This window comes from Onychostruthus taczanowskii, unplaced genomic scaffold (genome assembly GCF_017590055.1).
Source record: "Onychostruthus taczanowskii isolate IOZ18803 unplaced genomic scaffold, ASM1759005v1 scaffold53, whole genome shotgun sequence".
NCBI lineage: Eukaryota > Metazoa > Chordata > Aves > Passeriformes > Passeridae > Onychostruthus > Onychostruthus taczanowskii.
In genome coordinates, this window is record NW_024502902.1 from 3,108,781 (window position 1) to 3,128,060 (window position 19,280).

Below are 19,280 nucleotides of genomic sequence, written 5' to 3' on the forward strand. Positions count from 1 at the left end.
GCGTACTTGCAGCCCAACACTGTGATTTATGAAAGGCCAAAGGTCACTGTGCATTAAAGGGCTTCTTTCTTGCATCATTTATTAACCCCTCTATGACAAGGAGCACTCATTGTGGCAGTGGTGGTAGCACAGGGAGCAGGGCACGGGCAGAGTCCATCCCAGTGGCACCATGCATCTCCCAGAGGATGCTGAGATGCAGGCTGGTGCTTAAGCCTGGTTTTACACTGACCTGGTGCTGGGGGGAGTAGGGGAGGCTTTCGTGAGATATGTTTTGGCCAGCAAAAGCAACTCATGACTCCAGCACAGCTCTGTTCATACTGCACTCAGGTCACCATCTGCCACACCTACACTTGCTGCCAGCCTGGCTGCTCAGGTTGCTGTCCATGCTGTGGCCATGCACACACTGAGAGCTGACCTGAAGGTTCTGTATTTCACATGGTAGCGTGGACCACGTTGCATCACCAGAGCCTTAAGTCACCCTGTGCCACCAGGTGTTGTCACATGGGCTGGCCATGATGCAGCTGGGCAGAGAGGAGGCAGGGGGTCATGACAGAGGATCACTCCAAGGTCTCCTTCTCAGGAAAGTAGAGATGTGCCCAAAATCTCTCCTTGGCTCACCAGAGCTAGTTGCCATTACAGGCAAAGCTGCAGTGTCATCATGCAATATTTTCAAGCCTTCCTGTGTAGTCATGAAGCAGCATCATGAAACAGCAGCATAACAAATCCTTAGACTGATCTTTTTCTCCTGAAATTGCAGTGACCAGGTGAGTTTGAGTGAGCCATTGCAGTAGCAAAGGCTTCAGCACTGAACTTTGAACCCTGAGGTATAGCCCCATATTCCTGGCTGTGCTTGAGGGTTCCCTGGAGACCCTCTCCATGGGCAATCTTGCTTGGGAGGACAAGAACATTGCCATCACAGGCTGGGGGTGGTGAGACTGCCCTGGAAAGGGGATTTCATGTCCACTGTAAGAGCAGTGGGGCTGTGCTGGCCCCTGATTGCCTGGCCCATCCCTCCAGGCTCAGCAGAGAGCAGGCTGTGTTGGTGGGCTGGGATATCTCACCCCTCCCCGGGATGAAGGGATGGGTAACAAGGGACAAGCTTGGGAGCTCTTTGAATATGGGTGTCAGGGTGAGCCCCTGCACAGGGCAGAGGGGACATGGAGGCTGGGGTAAAGAGGAAGACGGTCCCACTGCCCAAATGCTGGCTGGTAACTCTGGTTACCAGCCAAACTGCTCCTGCCCTAGCTCTGGTGCCTTGAGGCCATGCTCCCTCACTCATTCTCCCTCACATTCCTCTGGGAGCTGATCAGGGCTTGAATGACACCCCAGATGACTCTTTGCTATTAATTCCTGTGAACAGAAAGGGCTCCTTGTTCTCCCAGTCCTACTCTCTGGAGGAATTACAGGGGCCAAGGCAGCAGGCTGAAGCCTTCCCGACTTAACCCTTCCCCTGGCTCCCCAGGAGTCTCCCTGCATCCAAGGGACTAGCAGAGGTGAAGATCACCCTGGAGCCTCCTTGACCACCACAGAGTGAGCTCACTGGGGTCACTCAGCACTGCTACAGACACAGGTCCCATTGGGAGGATCCCCTTTTCTGGTTCCTCTGCCCAATCTTGTACGATTCCCTTCTTTTCCCCTCTAGGCATCTCTCATCTGGTGTGCAGACCGACAGCATCCAGCTCCCTCCATAACACTGGATATGCCAGGCTCCATCCAAGAACAGGCAACCTGGTCATTCTCCACCAGCTCTACCCCTCCAGTGCATGCTTTTTGGGGCTAGCCCTTTGGAAGTACACCTGTCCTCTCCAGCAGGAGATGCAGGGGTTAACAGCCAGGCAGGCTCTGTGCCATCTATCAAAGCAGGTAGCAGACAGACATGCTTGCCCCACTCCTCTTTGATCTTCCCAGACCTGAGTAATGCAGGAAAATTGTCCCGTTTAGCCATCACAGGTCCTTGCCATGCCAATGAAACATTAGACTGGCCAAGATGACAGGCCAGGAGCTGCCTGGGGTCTTTGCAATGTTCAGAAATTATTCTCCTCCCTACTTTCCACAAGGTTTTCCCTACACCTCCTCTCTGGAGCAGCTGGCACTGTAATTCACTGCTTTAGAACAAAAAAATGCAGCTGAACAAAGTCTGCTTGGCCACATCAAGGCCATACACGAGTGGCAGCAACATTGTGGTATCCTGCACCTGTGGCATCCCGCACCATCCCTTGGAGAGCAGGTTTTATTCCTGCTCTGGAGCCAGGCAGGACTCTACAACCACATCCCAGACCCAGTCCCCAGAGAATTTCCTGAGGACCCCCACCCCCTCCTGAGGTGATGGGAGTGCAGGGCTATGCACTAACCCGCACCATCCAGGCTTTGTTGCCCATGCAGAATGATAATCCCGGAGGAAGACAGCCACTGTGACATTTCTTTAGCTGCCTGAACAGGACACTGGATTGTCAAACTGCCCAGTCCACCAGTAAACAACTCTAGGCACTGCCTGCCTGATATCCCATAGCAAAACTTCCTGCACAGTCCCTGCAGCTGTCCTGTAACCACATGGATGCTGTATGGTGCTGCCAAAACCCAGGTAGGGCTGCAGGCAGCTCTTTGCATTTCCTGACTGACCCAGGCTGCATTGCAAACAACCAGTTAATCATTCAACCATTCCTTTCTCCTCAGGCTGCGTCGCAAACAACCAGTTCATAAATGCCCACAACTGGAAACTCAGAGGCACCTGGAAGGATCCAGGACAAACAGTGGAAGCTTCAGCCAAGAACAGTGAGGGGTGATGAAGATCAGAGCCCAGCAGTGGTTTCTGTGCCCAGCTCGCAGTTGGAAGGCTGCCTATGGCACAAGGCAAATCAAAGGGCTCTTTGGAGAGTGTGGCAGACACAGAACTGAGGAGGGTGACACAAACATGGCCTTCAGGGACCCTCTGCTTCCTCTCGTTGATGGACAAGCCTTGAAAATGACCCACACTCTGGGAGCCTGAGAGAGCAGTCATGACACTGGATGGGAGAGGAATTTGGAGAGAAGGGCATGAGGAAGTGGTGGAGACAGGGCTGGGCTTGGATGCTCCAGCAAAGGGTACGACCTGGTCCTGATCTCTCTCAGGCTGAAATCAGTCATGTCCCATGATGTCTCACGAGTCAGACCATCTGCAGACTCACAGGTTTTCCAGACATTATAGTGGTCTTTCCCTTTGCTCCTCCCTGCTTTTTCTCAGAGCATCACACTTATGCAATCATCAAATAAAAAGGATAACGCTTTGAAACCTTTATAGTTTTTCCAATTTTCTCATGACTTCCTCTGTGGGGGGTCAAATGGCCACTAGCTTCCACTTGCCCCCAGGACTGAGCACCGAGCTTCCCAACTATCCCATGGCCACGATGACGAGGTGTGATAAGGCCCAGTGGCATCTTCACACTGAAGGGGACATGCAGTCCTTACTGGGATAGCGGGACTTCCAGTGTGGGTGAGCTGTCCCTGACATCTTCAACCCTCCCATGACCATCTGGATTGTCTGGTCCTCTGCCTCCCTCTTTCTCCCTCATGGGCAGGGAGACAGGAGGGCTGTCCCCTTCCTTTTCCTCACCAAGCCATGCCCACCAGCCATGTCAGGCAGCAGCAGCAGGCTTCATACCATCAAAGACGCAAATCCCACTTTGGAGATAGGGTAGGACAAGGGTTTGGCTTTGGTGTGAGAAATCTAGTTTCCCTCCATAACATGATGTGGGTATGGCCATTCCCTGTCCCTTCCACAGCATCACAGGGGGGATACAACCACAGCAAATCCACACCAACCTGCCTGGCACAGGCAAGAAGGCAGCAGGGGCAAGACCCCCTCCCGCCTCCAAATCCCAGACCATGCCCCCACCCCTCCAACCACCTGCCCCTCATTTTCTCACGTGCCCACTTCCACATGAAGGGTATTTTGCAAAGAGGAGGTGGTGCCCGCTCATCCATCCCAGTGGCTGTCCCCATCCTGGCCACTGCCGCCGCCTCAGCTCCTCCTAGCCCGGGCTTCCTCTCCCGTCTTTGGGTCTGGAGCAAGCTGGACGCTCTTAAAAAGCTTTTTATGTGCGTGCGTGTGTGTGTGCGCGAGTGTGTGTTAATCACATGATTGTCATTCACCTGTATCCTGAACAAAGACTGTGCACTGTTTAAGGCCCAAACAAGAAAGCCAGAAAGGGAAGGAGGGGGGGTTGTTGGGAAAACTGAAGGGGCCGTTGAGAGAGCAGGCGCGCGCGGGAGAAAATCCTTATCAAACTCCCAATTCATGGGTCTCCCTTTCCCTCAGCACACTGTGGGTATTGTTTGGCTGGGGGGTGTGTATGTGTATTTTTTCCAATGTCTGTATCGTCCCCTCCTTGCTCCCCAGCTGTGACGCTGTTTTACTGTATGGAAAGATTTCACAGGGAACCCCTCCCATTTTCCCAGGCAGTCCTGGGACAATACCAGTGCTGTGCCCCCGAGTTGGGCAGGGGACAAAAGCTGGCTCTCGTGCTGGGGATCCTGCTGATCCTCTGCTGTGAACAGGCTCTCCCCTCTGACTCCTCCCTTGCCACAGGTGCAGGGGATAGGTGTCACCTAGCAAAACCCTCCCCCGAAACCCCCATGGTCCCACCTTGGTGGAGGAGGTGTCCCACCAACGTGGTCCCCTTGCTGAAACCCTCCCAGGCAGGTGCCACTGTGATGATGCTCCTTGTTCACCGGGCAGCCAGCCTGGAGCAGGGTGTGTTCCCTATCATCCTCAGGAGTGGTATGGACAAGGGACACGTGGACAGAAGAGACTTGGACAAGGATATACAAACACTCAGTGCTCTGAGAAGGGGCTGAAAAAAGAGATAAACAGACTGCAAAATAAAAGAGAATTCAAAAAGTGGAGGCAGGACCAAAGGAGACAAAATACAAGAACTGGAGAAAAGCAGAATGGAGGGAAAAAGCCCTTTCCTCAACATTTAAATATGAGGGGACACTGAGATTGCAGACACTGTGTGGCTGGTACACCCTCCTTTGAGGACATCCCTCTCTGCAGCTGAGCCACCCATGGCTCTGCAACGAGGCACAAATTGGACTTGGCTCCTGGCTGGCTGGTGGCAGCAGGCTCTGACAGGGATGGTGAGCAGTGGGAAAAACACTGGTCCAGTGCCCTGGAGGTTACTGAAATCCCTTCTGGGTCTGATTCCTTTCTTGCCCAGCTGGGAGTTGTTCTCCCTGCAGAGTTTACCTGTTGCACCCAGGGTGTGAGCTGAGTGGGCTGTAAACTTCACTCAGTGCCTTGTGGGGCTCTTTTTTTGTCTCCTGACTGGGGATCCTCTCCAGCAAAGCACTAGAGAACCCCTGGCCTCTCGTTCCCTACCACTTGAAGCTCTTCACCCTGTATCCCCACTCCAGAGGAAAACAAGAAATCTCTGCCACACTGCCTCTTTCCTGTGGAATCCACAGGAACTAGCCACCTGAAGGGAGAGCAAATAAACACCATTTTCTGGCTATTTTCTGTGTCACTCTCTCTCCCTGCTCCAGGTTGGAGGTTGGCTACAGCCAAGGAAACAAGCAAGGCAGTTTCTCAGCAGAGGCTGCCTTCTTGAGGGGCAGGAGACCAAACTTCCAGTTCCAGTTCTCCCACACTCCTATGCAGGGCCCCTGCAGACTGAGGATGGCCCTTACTGGCTGGGGAAGGTGCCACGAGCTCTGCAGAATCATGGGCTCTGGATCCAGTGGGCTACAGGCAATTGTGTGGAATTGACCTTGCCTCACTTGTTTTTGCTGGTCATCTTCATGCCAGACAGAGGGTGAGCTGCCAAATTGCCCATCTGTGCTGTCCTATTCTTGTGTCAACCACACCTGGGGTGTCTGTTGGTGAGAGAACTCAACCCAAATGGCAAGACCTGAGGTTGACCAGCTGCTGCTTTGGCCAAGAAAGCAGGGCCTCAATGCTGCTATCCACTGGGTTTTCTTGTTATCAAAAAGACACTCACATTCCCCTCTTCCAAAGGGAAAAAGGCATCATGTGAAGAAAAATATTTGAACCCATCTTTTTTTTTCCAGAGTAGGTAATACTGAAGAGAAGAAAGGTAGGAGATGATCCCTTGACAGTGGGGTGCAAGCAGCCTGTTTAAGCAGAGCTGCCTGCTTGATCCCAGTGGCATGCAGCCATTTCCCACCCCCCCCCAGCTCTGTTCAGTAAAGGCTTCTCATTGGGCTTTAGTGGGGTTTTCCCTGCAGCCATCCTATGATGGCTTTTCAGAACTTTATTTACTCCAGACAATGCCAGGCATGCAGGGAAACAGCCCTAAGCTGTCAGCCAGTTTGCAGGGGCAGCAACCAGCCCCACAGGTTTGCTCTGAGGGCTTGAGCTCAGGGGCTCAGCACCATCCCTGGGACAGGTTCCCTCACAGTCCATGTGGTGCCAGCCAGTGGTGTCTTTCTGTGTCTTTCTAACACAAAGCTTCTGGAGAGTGAATATCTGCTATAGGAGTTGAAAATGTTCTTGAAATCCTTCCAAGCTGTTTGCCTGGGTCATATGCATTAATCTCTTTGTATTTTCTGACTTAGCACTGAAATGTCTTTAGGCTGGGTCTCCAGGAAGGAGCTGGGGCACGAGCTTGGTTTATCTCATTGCTACCACAGGAGATCATCAGAATTTTTGTGTGTGACTTTTCATGTTTACAGAGTTGATGTTGGTCTATAGAAGCCCTGGTAACAAAAGAAATTGAAGAAACCAGCTACCAGAGGCATGTAGGAAGGAAAGTGAGCTGGAAACAAGATGTGAGGGAAAACATTCTAAACCATTGAGAGCTGAGATCTATTACGTGTCCCAGTGCACAAGCAGCAAGAATAAGGGTAAGTGTGAGAGTCCTTCCCATTAGGAAACCCCACTTTCCTTGTGAGGAAACCCTTGTTAGGAAACCCCACTTTCCTCCATGTTTGCCTATAGGAACAGCTCAGCATGCTGAAGGAAGCAGAGCCCATCCCTAGAGTGCAAAAATCTTAAGAAAGCTCAAACTGGTATTCACTGTCCAGCAGCATGACATTTTCCCTGGACCTGATGTCCTCCACCCCCAGAACACCTCTGATCCCTGCATCCCCTTCCCTACCTTGCAGATGCAGGTCTGAATGATGCCCTTTTCACAGTGCCTTGACCCCAGGGTCCCAGGTCAACTTGTTTCAGCATAGAGGAATCCTCATATGACTCTGTGATGAGGACCAGGGACTCATTTAGTACATGGGGAGTGCTAGATCCTTCAGGAGTAACCATGATATCAGGGAGAAGGAGAGGGACCCTCATCCTGAGGATGCACACCCTTCTCCCCAAACCACCCATCCCACCACCCCAGCCTGCCAGGGTTGAATCCTCCAGCACCATCTCTGGGGTGGCCATGCCACTGAGAGCAGGAATGCCAGCAATTCTCATGAAGAAGCTGGCACCATGGAAAACAGGGAACGTACTGGTGGCTGAGGTGGGGTGGGGGGCTGCCTGTGTCCCCTCCCCGCCGTCCCTGGCCGACTGTTTTCTGGCTCTGAGGAGTGCTTGGCTCCACCTTCCGCCCTTCCCTCCCCCGGTGCTAAGCAGCAAAGCCAGCTAGAGACATCCAGCCGGGGTATTAGTAAAAACCAAGCCTCCCTCCAGGAATGGCACTCGCTTGAGAGCCTCCCTGTGCTGCGCACCCCGACACCGCTGGGGCTGGGAGAGAGAACAGGGCGGCTATTGGGATACAAACACAGCCCTCGCAGGATTTGCCCGGCACACCGGCCAGCAATGTAAGTTTTCCTACCTGAGCTCGCTTGCACACGCGCACATTTTCAATCGCGCTTTTTCCCCCTCTACTTTCTCTTACTTTTTTCATTTCCCAAAACAGAGTCTGTGTTGCCCTCTAAAACTGGAGGGACAGCAGCTCTTGCTATACACTGGCGTTTTTTTTCCAGTTAAGCCAGAGGCATGCTTTTCCATCACTTTTTTTTTAAATTTCTTTCTTCTTCCACTTTTTTTTTTTTTCTTTCAATTTCTAGATGGGGAGGATAGAGAGGCCTTTATTTTTAGAGTGCTTCTTTCTCTTAGTGGGGAACTGCTGCACAGCAGTGGGGACTTTTAGAGGTGACTGCAGACAGAAGGAGAAAGGCGAAATGTGTGGGACAGGCAACCCAAAGCTATGGCTTATCTCAAAGTTAAACTTGGTTGTGTTTTTGTCTGGATATATATAGATATAGATACAGACACATGAATGTGAGTATGCACATGGATACACACACATACACTGGAGTGTGTGTGTGGATGAAGTGTAGCTGTATTTTAAGCCTTTGGTTTATCAGCTGTGAGAGGAGAGTGAGGGATGAGATGTCCCCGCAGAAGCACTTTCTCACAGCTGGGATCAGGGTCTCTGGGTGTGCATCCCGGGCCTGGGCTGGTTCTCTGCATGGTGGTGTCACCCACTCAGGTTCCCTGGCACCTGGGGTACCAGTCCCTTCTGGCTTATAGACTGCCGGTGCCTCCCCTACCATGCCTCCCCCAGACATTTCAATGCATGTCTTTGAAATAAAGGGGCACTTCCCCACACAAGTTTGGTGGCCCTCCTCCACATTCCACTCCTCTGTGGGGTGCTGTGCCCAGGCAGAATGGTACAGGTCTCTCTCCTTTGAGGCCCCCAACCTTCATTATCCCTCTTGCTGCAGGCCCTTCCTCACATGTCCGCTCCACACAATTGCAGAGATAGGGAGCAATATCCCAATTAATCAGGGGCTCCAGCCCATCCCCACCCCCACTGATCACGGGTTCTGTGGTGTGCACGGCAATTGCGTTGCTTGTGCTTTAATTGAGCAGCCCCTGTCTCGTGGTCAGTTCTTCAGAGATCTTGGAGTCCCTTTCAGATTTGGTGGTTGCTTCTCATTTTCTTTCTTTCCCCCCTTTTTTCGTTTGTTTTTGTCTTCCTCCCTTCCCTCCCCAGTGAGAAGAAGGACAGCAAGAAGGAAGAGGGAAAGCTTGAGAGCAACGATGGCTGATGACCAAGACCTTTCGGAGGTGGAGATGAGCCCAGTGGGCTCTGAAGACCACCATTGCCTCTCCCCAGGACCCTCCATGGCATCAGACAACTCCCCACACCTCACTGGCTCTGGGAATGGGGAGATGGGGAAGGTGAAGAAGGAACAGCAAGACTCGGAGGCGGATGATGACAAGTTCCCGGTGTGCATCCGCGAGGCAGTCAGCCAGGTGCTGAGTGGCTACGACTGGACCCTGGTTCCCATGCCCGTCCGGGTCAATGGAAGTAACAAGAGCAAACCCCATGTCAAGCGGCCCATGAATGCCTTCATGGTGTGGGCACAGGCTGCCCGGAGGAAACTGGCTGACCAGTACCCGCACCTGCACAATGCCGAGCTCAGTAAGACCTTGGGGAAGCTCTGGAGGTAAGAGAGAGCGGTGGAATGTGGGGTGTCTGGAGGTGTCCTCTAGAGGACTGTGTGGTCATGTGGAAGGGTGGAGACTCAGCAGGATGGAAGGGGTGTCCCTCGAGGGGATTTCTGTACAGTGAGCCCCCTCACAGGAGGCACAGTTGTTGTCCAGAGCAAGAGTGGTGGTTGGATGTAGTGAAGGCTTCCTCAGCAGAGCTCACCTCTGTCCTGGGCAGCAGCCCTTTCCATGTGTTTCCTACTAAGTTTCCCTATCGTTCCTGATGAGAACACTCTCCTTCGGGTCCTCCCTGCCTGACTGCCTGGGGAGATCTTGTTTTCTTGGCTCACCCTCCCTGTAGGGCTCAGTTGTGCACTATAGCAGTAAACTGGCTGAGCTCAAGACTTAAGAGTTAAGTCACAGGTGGCTGCCTCAAGCCTGTCTGAACTCAGATCCCAGCACTAACAGGGTTTCTTTTCCAGGCAGTGCCACAAAGCAAGAGGGATTTACAGCTGAGAAGGAAGGTCAGGGGAAAGGAGACAGGCGGTCAGAGCCCCACAGCCATCCTTCCCAGGATGGTCCCACTTTTGGCAGGCCATGCAGGTGCAGTGAGATAGACAAGGAGAGACACAGGTAGAAATAGGGGCTGAGGCTTAGCAGAGAGGAAGAGACCTGCAAGAGTCCCAGCCTTAGCAGCCTCTCTTGGAATATGCTGGCTCAAACAAACCCCATCTTCCTTTGCACACAGATAGATGCCCTCTCTTCTCACTAGCGCACATATACTTGTCCTTTGGCACCACCAGTTTGTGCACCTATTTTCACTCCGTGCAGATCCTGGGTCCTTTGAGTAGCCTCCCCTACTTCCTCCAGCAGATCTATAGGCTGCCCTCATCGAGTGCAGCCAGGCCACGAGTGTGCAGAGAGCCGTTGTGCCGAAGCCAAACGTGTCAGGCTGGCTGTGCCGCATCCTTCCCGTCAGACGCTCTCTGCTGATAACCCCATCGACCTGTTACTTTCTGCCACAAGTCCCCAGCACAGTCCCCTGCCTCATGCCAATCAAGGCAAATCAAGGCTCATGCGAACAGCCCTCTCATTCTCACACCCTGACAACACTTCATAGAGGAAGACCTCAGTTTTGGGTGAGCCAAGACACATTTTTTGAAGCAGAAGCTTCAAAACACACTCTCTATAGCAGGTATTCATTCCCAGCTTCAAACAGCCTAGCTCGCACGGAACCAACCCCTTGGGCATTAGATTCTCCCTCTGCTATGTCAGCCTGTTTACCGTGACTCCTGAGTGTCTAATGTACCCTGAGCAAAGGGATTTCTTTGGGAAGTCAAATGCAGAGCATTGATTGTGAATGTCTCATCTGATATTCTTTCCTGCTTGGATCTCCTCTGCCTTCCCTTTACCAGCACTTGCATTCACCTGGGACTCTGCTGCCAGCCTCTGTATTGTGAAGCTGTGTTGAAAAGGGGGTGTGTGGGGGGGACCTACCCTTTTTGTTCCTGAAATGTTGATTTCAAGATATCATTCCTTTACTGCAAAATTTTGCCAGATTTTAGAGCAATGGTGTCTCCCTCCACGCATTGCATTTTCCTTGAAAATGTAGCAGAGCAGTGAAACCTCCACAGGAATTGCATTCAGAGTGCAGGGAGACAGAGCTCCCAGCCCACAGCCACAGTCATGCACCCAAATGCCTCCCTGCTCCCAGGACATGGCTCCCGCTGCTGGCCACACGGGATTCAGAGCAGCAGGACACTGCTGCCAGACAATGGTCAAGGTCCCTGTGTGTTTCTTAGGGCACAATACAGCCAGGGAGCTTTGCTCAGGTGAGAAGCTTGTGGCGTCAGGCCTGGGGTTGTTGTAAGCTGCTGAGTTTTCCACCTGGGTGCTTCTTTCGAATGTTTCCTCTCCCAGTGCATGCTGAGGATCTCCAAGCTGTGCCAGCCCCTACGGAGATCACGCAAGCTGGGTTATGGGTACAGTCAGTATCTGGCCCCATGCGTGTGTACTTCTGTGAGGCTGGGGGGAAATATCAACCACAAAACTCCAGGGGAGGTGGCCCAAAGGTTAGCAGGATAGTAGCCCAGAGCCTGCCTTCCAGCCATGGTATGGCTGGGCTTCTTCTGCTGAAGTTTCCACTGCCTTATCTACACTGTCCCCCAGGTATAGCTCCTACACGAGTACAGCTGCAAGCAGACAGGATTTTTTCTGGATGGCTTAACCTCAGACTTTGGATGGATGTCCTTGCAAAGGCGGCCACCTAAACCCTACTGCCATGGCTTGTTGCTTTGGAAAATGTTGGCTGTTCTGGCCTTATACAGATAAAGGGTGGGTTAGAAGCAAAGGCTGGTGACCACAGGGACTCCCTGCAGACCACCATTAAACCAAGCACATCCCCAGCAATCGGCACTGGGTGGGGATGGAAAAGGATGGAAATCTTGAGAGGCACCTGCAAAATAGGATACAACAGCACATGATTTTTTTTAAGCCCAGAATTTGCACCGCCATGTCCTCCACAGGCACCAGCCTTCATTGGAAGGGACTGCAGGATATGCCCTGATGACCACGTTACCTGCCTGACCCCAACCATGGTGCCAGGGGGCTTATGGCCCCATCCACCTTCTCCAATCTGTACCCACTTATGGTGTGTGATGGGTGCCAACAACAAATGGGACATACCAAAAAAGAAGGGAGAGTTTTTGTGCTTGACAGTCACGAAATCTATCCTTGAATGCTTTCCTTTCCCAGGGTGGGACAGGGAGCAGCTCTCAAATGGAGGCTGGCTGCTGAAAATGTCAGCATGACTCCCAGACAAAATGCCAGCCAGCACCACCTCCAGGGCTGAAAACAAGGGAGGCACGGGAAGAAGGGGAGGAAGGCTTGGTAGGGAGGAGCGAGGGGCCCCGATGGAGGGATCTTTGCACGAGGGTGGCAACACCCAGGGAATTGGTTCATGCCCACAAAATCTAGGGCCATGGACATGTAGGAGGGCTGCCTTCTGCTCCCAGCCAGCTCTTGCCTTGCACCAGCCCCAGTGCCCAAGCCCATCACCGCACTGACTCATTGGCAGCTGAGCCCCAGGCAGGGTCAGGCCTCTGGCTGCTGAGCCAGGTGCCTGGCACACGGAGCGGTGCCATGCCAGGTGGCAGAAGGGGAGGCTCTGAGAGGCCAGCAGGAAGGCTTTAGCCCTTCTTTCTCCTCCCAGAGCGCGGCGCTGGATGCTTGCCCCTCTCCCCTCGGTTCAGGGGTGAGCATTTGGTGTCAGGCTTGGATAAGCCCCATGAAGGGCTTTGCTCTGTGATCCGTAACTTCTCTGCCCGTGCAAGATTCCTTTGCATTATGGCCTGGAGAGCGTGGGGGGCAGGAGGGGGAGGGCAGGAAGCAAGTGAAATCCAAATCCCCCCAAATCTCCTGGCCTTTGCCTGCTCGCACCAGTTTCACTTTGCTAAAGCTGATTTGAATTCTGATCCCAGTGGGAGGGAGGAGGGAGCAGGCAGCCTTGGAGAGAAGGCAAAGATGTGGGGAGTGGACTTGCCTTTGTCCTGTTGGTGGCACTACCCACGGGCTGCTGTCAAGGGGAGAGGAGATGAGGCACTTCAGCGTGGCTCAGAGGGCAGGGATCTGACACCTGTGTAGCCTCCAATGGCTCTGTTTCACAGCATCCACAAGACAGAGGCTGAGATTTGCAGGTTTTGCCTCTATTCTCCATATCCCACGTTCTGTAAGGACGAAGGTTTTGCCAAGGCAAAGTTGCTCCCAGTCCACAAGGCCTATGAGGGCTGACCCTTAGAGGGCCATCTGGAGCAGCACAGGCTGAGGGATTAGAACCCTCTGGGACTTGTGAGCGTGGCATACAGTGGCGGGAGGGAGACAGGAAAGCTGGTGCTGGATTCATGGTGGCTCAGTTGCTTTAATCTCCAGGATTAAAGCAGTGGAGGAATGTGGTGTGTGGCCACAACCCGCTCAGGCTGACTGGAGTGAACCCAGGTCAGCACCATGCCACACACCTTCCATCTACCAGCAGAGGCGATGCACAAGGTGTAGGGGGGAAGGGGGCATTTAGGAACCAAGCCATTACTTGCTGGTGACCTATCTGATCACCCACCAGATTTACCTGTGTATTCCTTGAGCCATACCTCCTCTTCATCTTCAGTTTTTCAGGTCAGTTCAGGCCTTTATATCTTCCCCAGAGCCTACAGCTAAACAGAATTGGTCACATTTTAGTGCTAAGGGCTTCGGGGGTACCAAGGAGCTGGCACAGTCCCATTCTCATGTAGTTCTTTTGCTGGGGAGAAAAAGGTGGGGACATAACATAAATGGAACTTTTTTTTTTTCCTGTTTGTGAGCCCTACCATTCATAATAGCTCTTTTTGAGTTCCCAGTCGTGAGAAGACTGGTCCCTTCTGAGAGCCCTGGTTTTTGGTTGGAGACAGGGTGACCTTGAGTCACAAGAATATGAGAAGGAAAATCATAATATGAAATTGAAGTGCTTCCAGCTGAAATGCTGCAAAAGGCTTGAGCAATGAGTCTGATCTTATCTTCAAGTGCTCTGAGGCATCCTGCCTGTGCATTTCACCATTTCCTCAGAGAGCCTTAACTAGAGCAGCCCATGATCTGGCAGGAATACAGACAAGGAGCTTACATTTCTGCAGTGCCTTTCATCCAGAGGCCAAGGCTCATCTACTTCTACAAAGCCAGCAAAAGAGCAGCTAAATTTTTTACAACTTGGCAAAGTTCAAGGAAGTGCTTTGCGCTTCAGTCTTTTGCATTATCCATGTCTGAGGTGAGCAGGAGCTCCAGGAATAGTAGAATACACAGTGTCTAGCTCTTACAAATTTTCTTTCTGCTAGGGTTTCTAGCCCTTTCCAAGCTTCCAAATTCCCTTTTAGAATATTGCAAAATGACTAAAGGTTGCTTTACATAGTTCCTGTGGAGCCAATATCAATTGCTGCTATTGGTGCTTCATACAGCCTCAAACTAGGATAAAAGCCTGTAGAAGTGGAGAGGTTAACCTGGAACAAATACAGTCTGGGGAAGAGCAAGAGACACAGGGCAGGCAGCACTACAGGTGGTACACTACCTTTGTCCAAAGGACAATTGCAACTGCCCTTAATTTGCCCAAAGTTTTTAAAAGTAGCTCATCCACCCTTATTTCATACGGCTGCAAAAGGCTGCACTTCTCCCTTTGGCAATGGAAGAGAGGTTAAGTTGAACTTACTGAGGCGAGAAGCATCACACAGGTGGGGAAGGGAGACCCAGCACTGGCACCAACCAGTGACAGGGCTTAATGACTAAGGAGAAGAAGGAACACATTGCTGTCTCCATGGACATCCACATCAGTATTGTCTTCCACAATACTAAGCATAGGTGTTTTTTTCTGATGCACCAGCCCCACTCCTTTCCCTCTTCTCTTCTTTACCACCTTGGTCTCTGCAGGTTATTGAACGAAAGCGACAAGCGGCCCTTTATCGAAGAGGCGGAGCGGCTGAGGATGCAGCACAAGAAGGACCATCCTGATTACAAGTACCAGCCCCGCCGGCGGAAAAATGGCAAGGCCACACAGGGCGAGGGTGAAGGCCAGGTAGAAGGGGAGGCTGGTGGGGCTGCTGCCATCCAGGCCCACTACAAGAATGCCCACCTGGATCACAGGCATCCTGGCGAAGGGTCGCCCATGTCCGACGGTCACCCGGAACACTCCTCAGGTGAGTCTGGGGTCCCAGTGAATCTCTTGACAGACTACAGCCAAGTCAGAGGCCCAAAAAAGACAAGTCATCATGGTGAAAGCCTCAGTGATGGGGCTCACACCTTACTCGTGACCTAGCAGACTGCTGGTGTCAGCAGTACAGGGACATGCCTGAGTTTCAGAGGCATTTGTGTTCCTCTAGTCAGGCAAGGTAACGTTGCATCCACCCTTTTTTCCACAAGATGATACAAAGAGAGTTGGGTTTGTCTATTTCTTTCTCCCTCCACCAAAGCCTCCAGCTAGACAGCTGCTGGCATACTGGGAAGAACAGAGATGGGTTGCATATAGAGCAAGTCATAAAGCTGTAAATCACCTCTTCTCTCTTTTTCCTTTTCAAAATATTCTTCACATTGCAGGTCAGAGCCATGGGCCCCCCACACCTCCTACCACCCCTAAGACCGAGATGCAGGCAGGCAAAGCCGATTCCAAACGAGAAGGGCGTTCCCTGGGGGAAGGGGGAAAGCCACACATTGACTTTGGAAACGTGGACATTGGGGAGATCAGCCATGAGGTGATGTCCAACATGGAGACCTTTGATGTCAATGAATTCGATCAGTACCTGCCGCCCAACGGACACGCCGGCCACCCAGGCCATGTCGGGGGCTATGCGGCAGCGGCTGCTGCTGGCTATGGCCTCGGGAGCGCCCTGGCTGCAGCCAGCGGACACTCTGCCTGGATCTCCAAGCAGCATGGAGTCTCCTTGTCCACTGCCACCTCATCGGTGGTGGACTCAAAGGCCCAGGTGAAAACGGAGGGGTCCACCCCTGGAAGCCATTACACCGACCAGCCCTCCACTTCCCAGATTGCTTACACATCCTTGAGTCTGCCCCACTACGGCTCGGCCTTCCCCTCTATCTCCAGGCCACAGTTTGACTACCCGGACCACCAGCCCTCAGGACCCTACTACAGCCATTCCACCCAAGCCTCTGGCCTCTACTCTGCCTTCTCCTATATGGGACCTTCCCAACGTCCCCTTTACACTGCCATCTCTGACCCTGCACCCTCCGTGCCACAGTCCCATAGCCCCACGCATTGGGAACAGCCCGTGTACACAACTCTCTCCAGACCGTAGGGAATGGGGAACAGTGACCGAAGCAGCGACGGAAAGGCTCCGAAGAATCAGCACAGGCAGAAGAGCCTCCGAACTCCAAGGTCACTCAGTGCCATCCAGCCACCAGAACCCACCAAGCATACAGAAGTGCCTTTCCTGATCCCAGCTCTTGCTGGCACACCCACCTAGAGGAAGGTTTATCGTCCTTTCGCCCTTTACCAATTTCACACAGGCCACATGACTGGCTTGCAATGCCTTACTGGCCTTCTAGATGAGGAGGATTCTAGACATGGAGTGACTGGTCTGCGGTGGGTTTTGTTGTGCGCACCCTAGACTGTACGATGAGAGAGACTGTCCTTTCCTTCCCCTCCCACACTGCTCCAGGGACTTTGCAAGTGTTTCCAACAGGCCGCAATGGCCAACACTGTCACCTGCTGCAGATATGTCACGGGAGGAGCAGTAGGGAGGATGGCATGGCCGGCTTCCTTGCAATCAGCGTCGTGCAGCAGTCCTGCCTAAGATTCACACATGTATGAATCTTGAACCCCTTGGAAGACCAACCTACGCTTGCTTCCCTGCCGATCTCCACAGCTACACCCTAGCTTTTCTCCCCACCTCTCCCCACCATCCCGTCTTTGTTTAATCCCACACTCTTCCCAGCATGGAGATTTGAAGGCTTGCCTGAACAGTACATGGGATTTGGGAACAGCATGGTCAGCCTTAGCATTACTTGTATCACAGCCTGTGTGCACACACGTGTTCATGTATGAAGGCAGAGGAGAGGTGGGGAAGGACCAATGAATCCTTATGGTGCTATGGGTGAATCCTCCTTTTTTAAGATTACTCTGTATCATTCATTTATGTCTGGCATTTCTGGCCTCCCAGTCTCTTCAGAACCCCAAACAACCTCTGAGCAAACTTGGTCCTTGCTCTTCTATGTCTGATGGTGCCTGCATGAAATGAAGAGGCACCAAGAAAGCTACGATGCACTTGCCAACACGCCGAGTTGATTCCAGGACTCTTTGAGCTCCCACTCCAAACCCAGGCTGAACTCATTTGCTCATCGTGTCTCCCAGTCAGCCAACATCTCCCTCCCATCTATGCTGAGAATGGAAAGATACTCCTGTGGCTTTAAGCAAGGTAGATATAGACCCAATCTTGGATGATGAAAGAAGCCTATTTAGGTGCAAAGTGATCTTCTCTGCCTTTGGGTTTCAAATTGGAAGCAGCCATGTCTTAGAGATCAACCTCTTTTTTCAGCCCAACATCTGAGGACAGTCTGCTTGCTTCTCCTTTGTCACCTCCAGGACTGGGGTGGTTTGTCATGCCAGGGAGTGAACTGGCACAAAAATTGCCGCAGGAAAAATGATTCCTGACAGCTGATTGCAGAGACATGCTGTGGGACTTTCCAATGCATATTTCAGTCTAGAAAGAGACTTTAACCAAATGTGGACTGTGATGGGTGCTGCTGTATCCCTCTGTTGATATGACTGTCAGATGCCCTTCCTGCCTCCCTTAGCTACAGATGACTTATCCTTGTGGTGTCTGAAAAGATCATGTAGAATGTTTGCTCCCTGTACGCATGTAACCTCTTCCAGCCCTGTCCCCTTATTTATGCAAGTAGCACCTTCCTCCCCTACCCCCCTCTCCTCAGTCTCTGTGCCATCCTAGCACCATTAACTCTGCATTAAACATACGGAATAATAAACTTATAAGTTTCATTTTCACATGTCTGGGTTTCTTCGGCCTCTTCCTTGCAAGTCTCTGTTTTTTCCCCCAGTACACGTGTGATGGGTCACACACACCACCACACAGATCCTGTGCACAGCCTTCCTCTGCCTCTCAGGACCAGGACACAGGTACAACTCTGACTGGCTGTCCAGACTCCTTCATGGATATGAAACTCACCTTCTGTTTACACCTCACCTCCAGCCATTTCTTCCACAAGAAAAGCACTAACACCGATTTCTGTTCTTCATCTGAGATAGAGCACATGAAATCAAGAGTACTATTTTGCACATGCTTCACCCAAAAATTTCTTAGTGTGACTGCTAATGCTCTCTAGGACAGAAGTGTGCAGTTTCTCATCTTGGGTCCTCATGACCAGGTAGCAGGTTACATACTTTCAAAAAAAACTTCCCCACATAGACAAATTTGTGTATTTTGGAAGCAGCCATTAATTTCTCTGTGAAAACTCAACCCCCCACCCTCTTGCCATCCACAAGCAAGAACCTAAACACAAACACTCATACACACAGAGTATATTCCAGAACACATGTATACACTTCCTCACTTGCTGAAGATATTCTATACATAGTCAGGTCCTGGGAAGGTATCTGAACTTGTCTGGAAAGAAAAACGTGTAGCAGGTATCACTCTGCTTGAGAACATCTCTCAAGGCAGAACGATAGGAGCCCATTTACCACAGACATTCCCAACAATTACAAGTTGATTCCAAAGGGCTTCAATGCTGGTGCATGTGAGCAGATGCAGAGTTCCCATTCACTAAACACTTTATGGGTGAGTAGAGTAAGCAGAACATCTAGGAACTGTGGAATGGTCAAAGCTTTTTAAAAAGCACAGCACTATTGGGCGAAGTTCTGTATAGGGCCAAGAGCATCCACAGCAGGATGGCTTAATTAATCTAATAATAGTGATGCCAGCTAAAGAGTTCCATACAAAATAGGACTGACCATTCATGGAGGGGAGGAGAAACCTATACCCCAAATTACAGGCTGTGGGAAGAGCCCAGAAAGGCACTGCTGAGCAAATCAGGAGCACAGGTAGGGAGGAAGGGAAGCCATGGTGGAATGAGAGGTATGAAAGCTGATCACAGGGGCGAGAGAGAGAAGTGACACAGCATGGATGAACAGAAGAGTGGGAAAAGAAAGTTCTTAATTTCACATAAGTACTCCAGCTCTTCAAGTAGCAAATTGAGAAAGTGAGTGGGCTCTGCCTCAACCATTTGCCAGTGGAAGGGGATGCCTCTTACAGAGGGGGGTTGTTGCAAGCAAGATGGTACTGGGAATACCACTGGTAACAGAGGGGTTAACCCCTCCTCCTGCAGCCTAGCAGGAGCTGGCCCGGCATCCTTCCCTATC

The 19,280-nt window shown here is 51.8% G+C and overlaps 1 protein-coding gene across 1 annotated transcript; it reads left to right on the plus strand.

The window, feature by feature from the left end:
• Positions 1-7,629: 7,629 nt before the first annotated feature.
• On the plus strand, positions 7,630-17,846 carry SOX10 (SRY-box transcription factor 10). The gene is made up of 4 exons (XM_041416728.1): positions 7,630-7,758; positions 8,940-9,396; positions 14,822-15,087; positions 15,485-17,846. The coding sequence occupies exons 2-4, from the start codon at positions 8,987-8,989 to the stop codon at positions 16,198-16,200; spliced, it is 1,392 nt and encodes a 463-aa protein (XP_041272662.1). The 5' UTR covers positions 7,630-7,758; positions 8,940-8,986; the 3' UTR covers positions 16,201-17,846.
• The last annotated feature ends 1,434 nt before the right edge of the window (positions 17,847-19,280 follow it).

Bases quoted from the DNA above. Each gene is read 5' to 3' on its own strand.
- SOX10 (XM_041416728.1), top strand. From the start codon at position 8,987: ATGGCTGATGACCAAGACCTTTCGGAGGTGGAGATGAGCCCAGTGGGC. The intron at 9,397-14,821 runs GTAAGAGAGAGC...TGGTCTCTGCAG, and splicing joins ACCTTGGGGAAGCTCTGGAG to GTTATTGAACGAAAGCGACA. The intron at 15,088-15,484 runs GTGAGTCTGGGG...TTCACATTGCAG, and splicing joins TCACCCGGAACACTCCTCAG to GTCAGAGCCATGGGCCCCCC.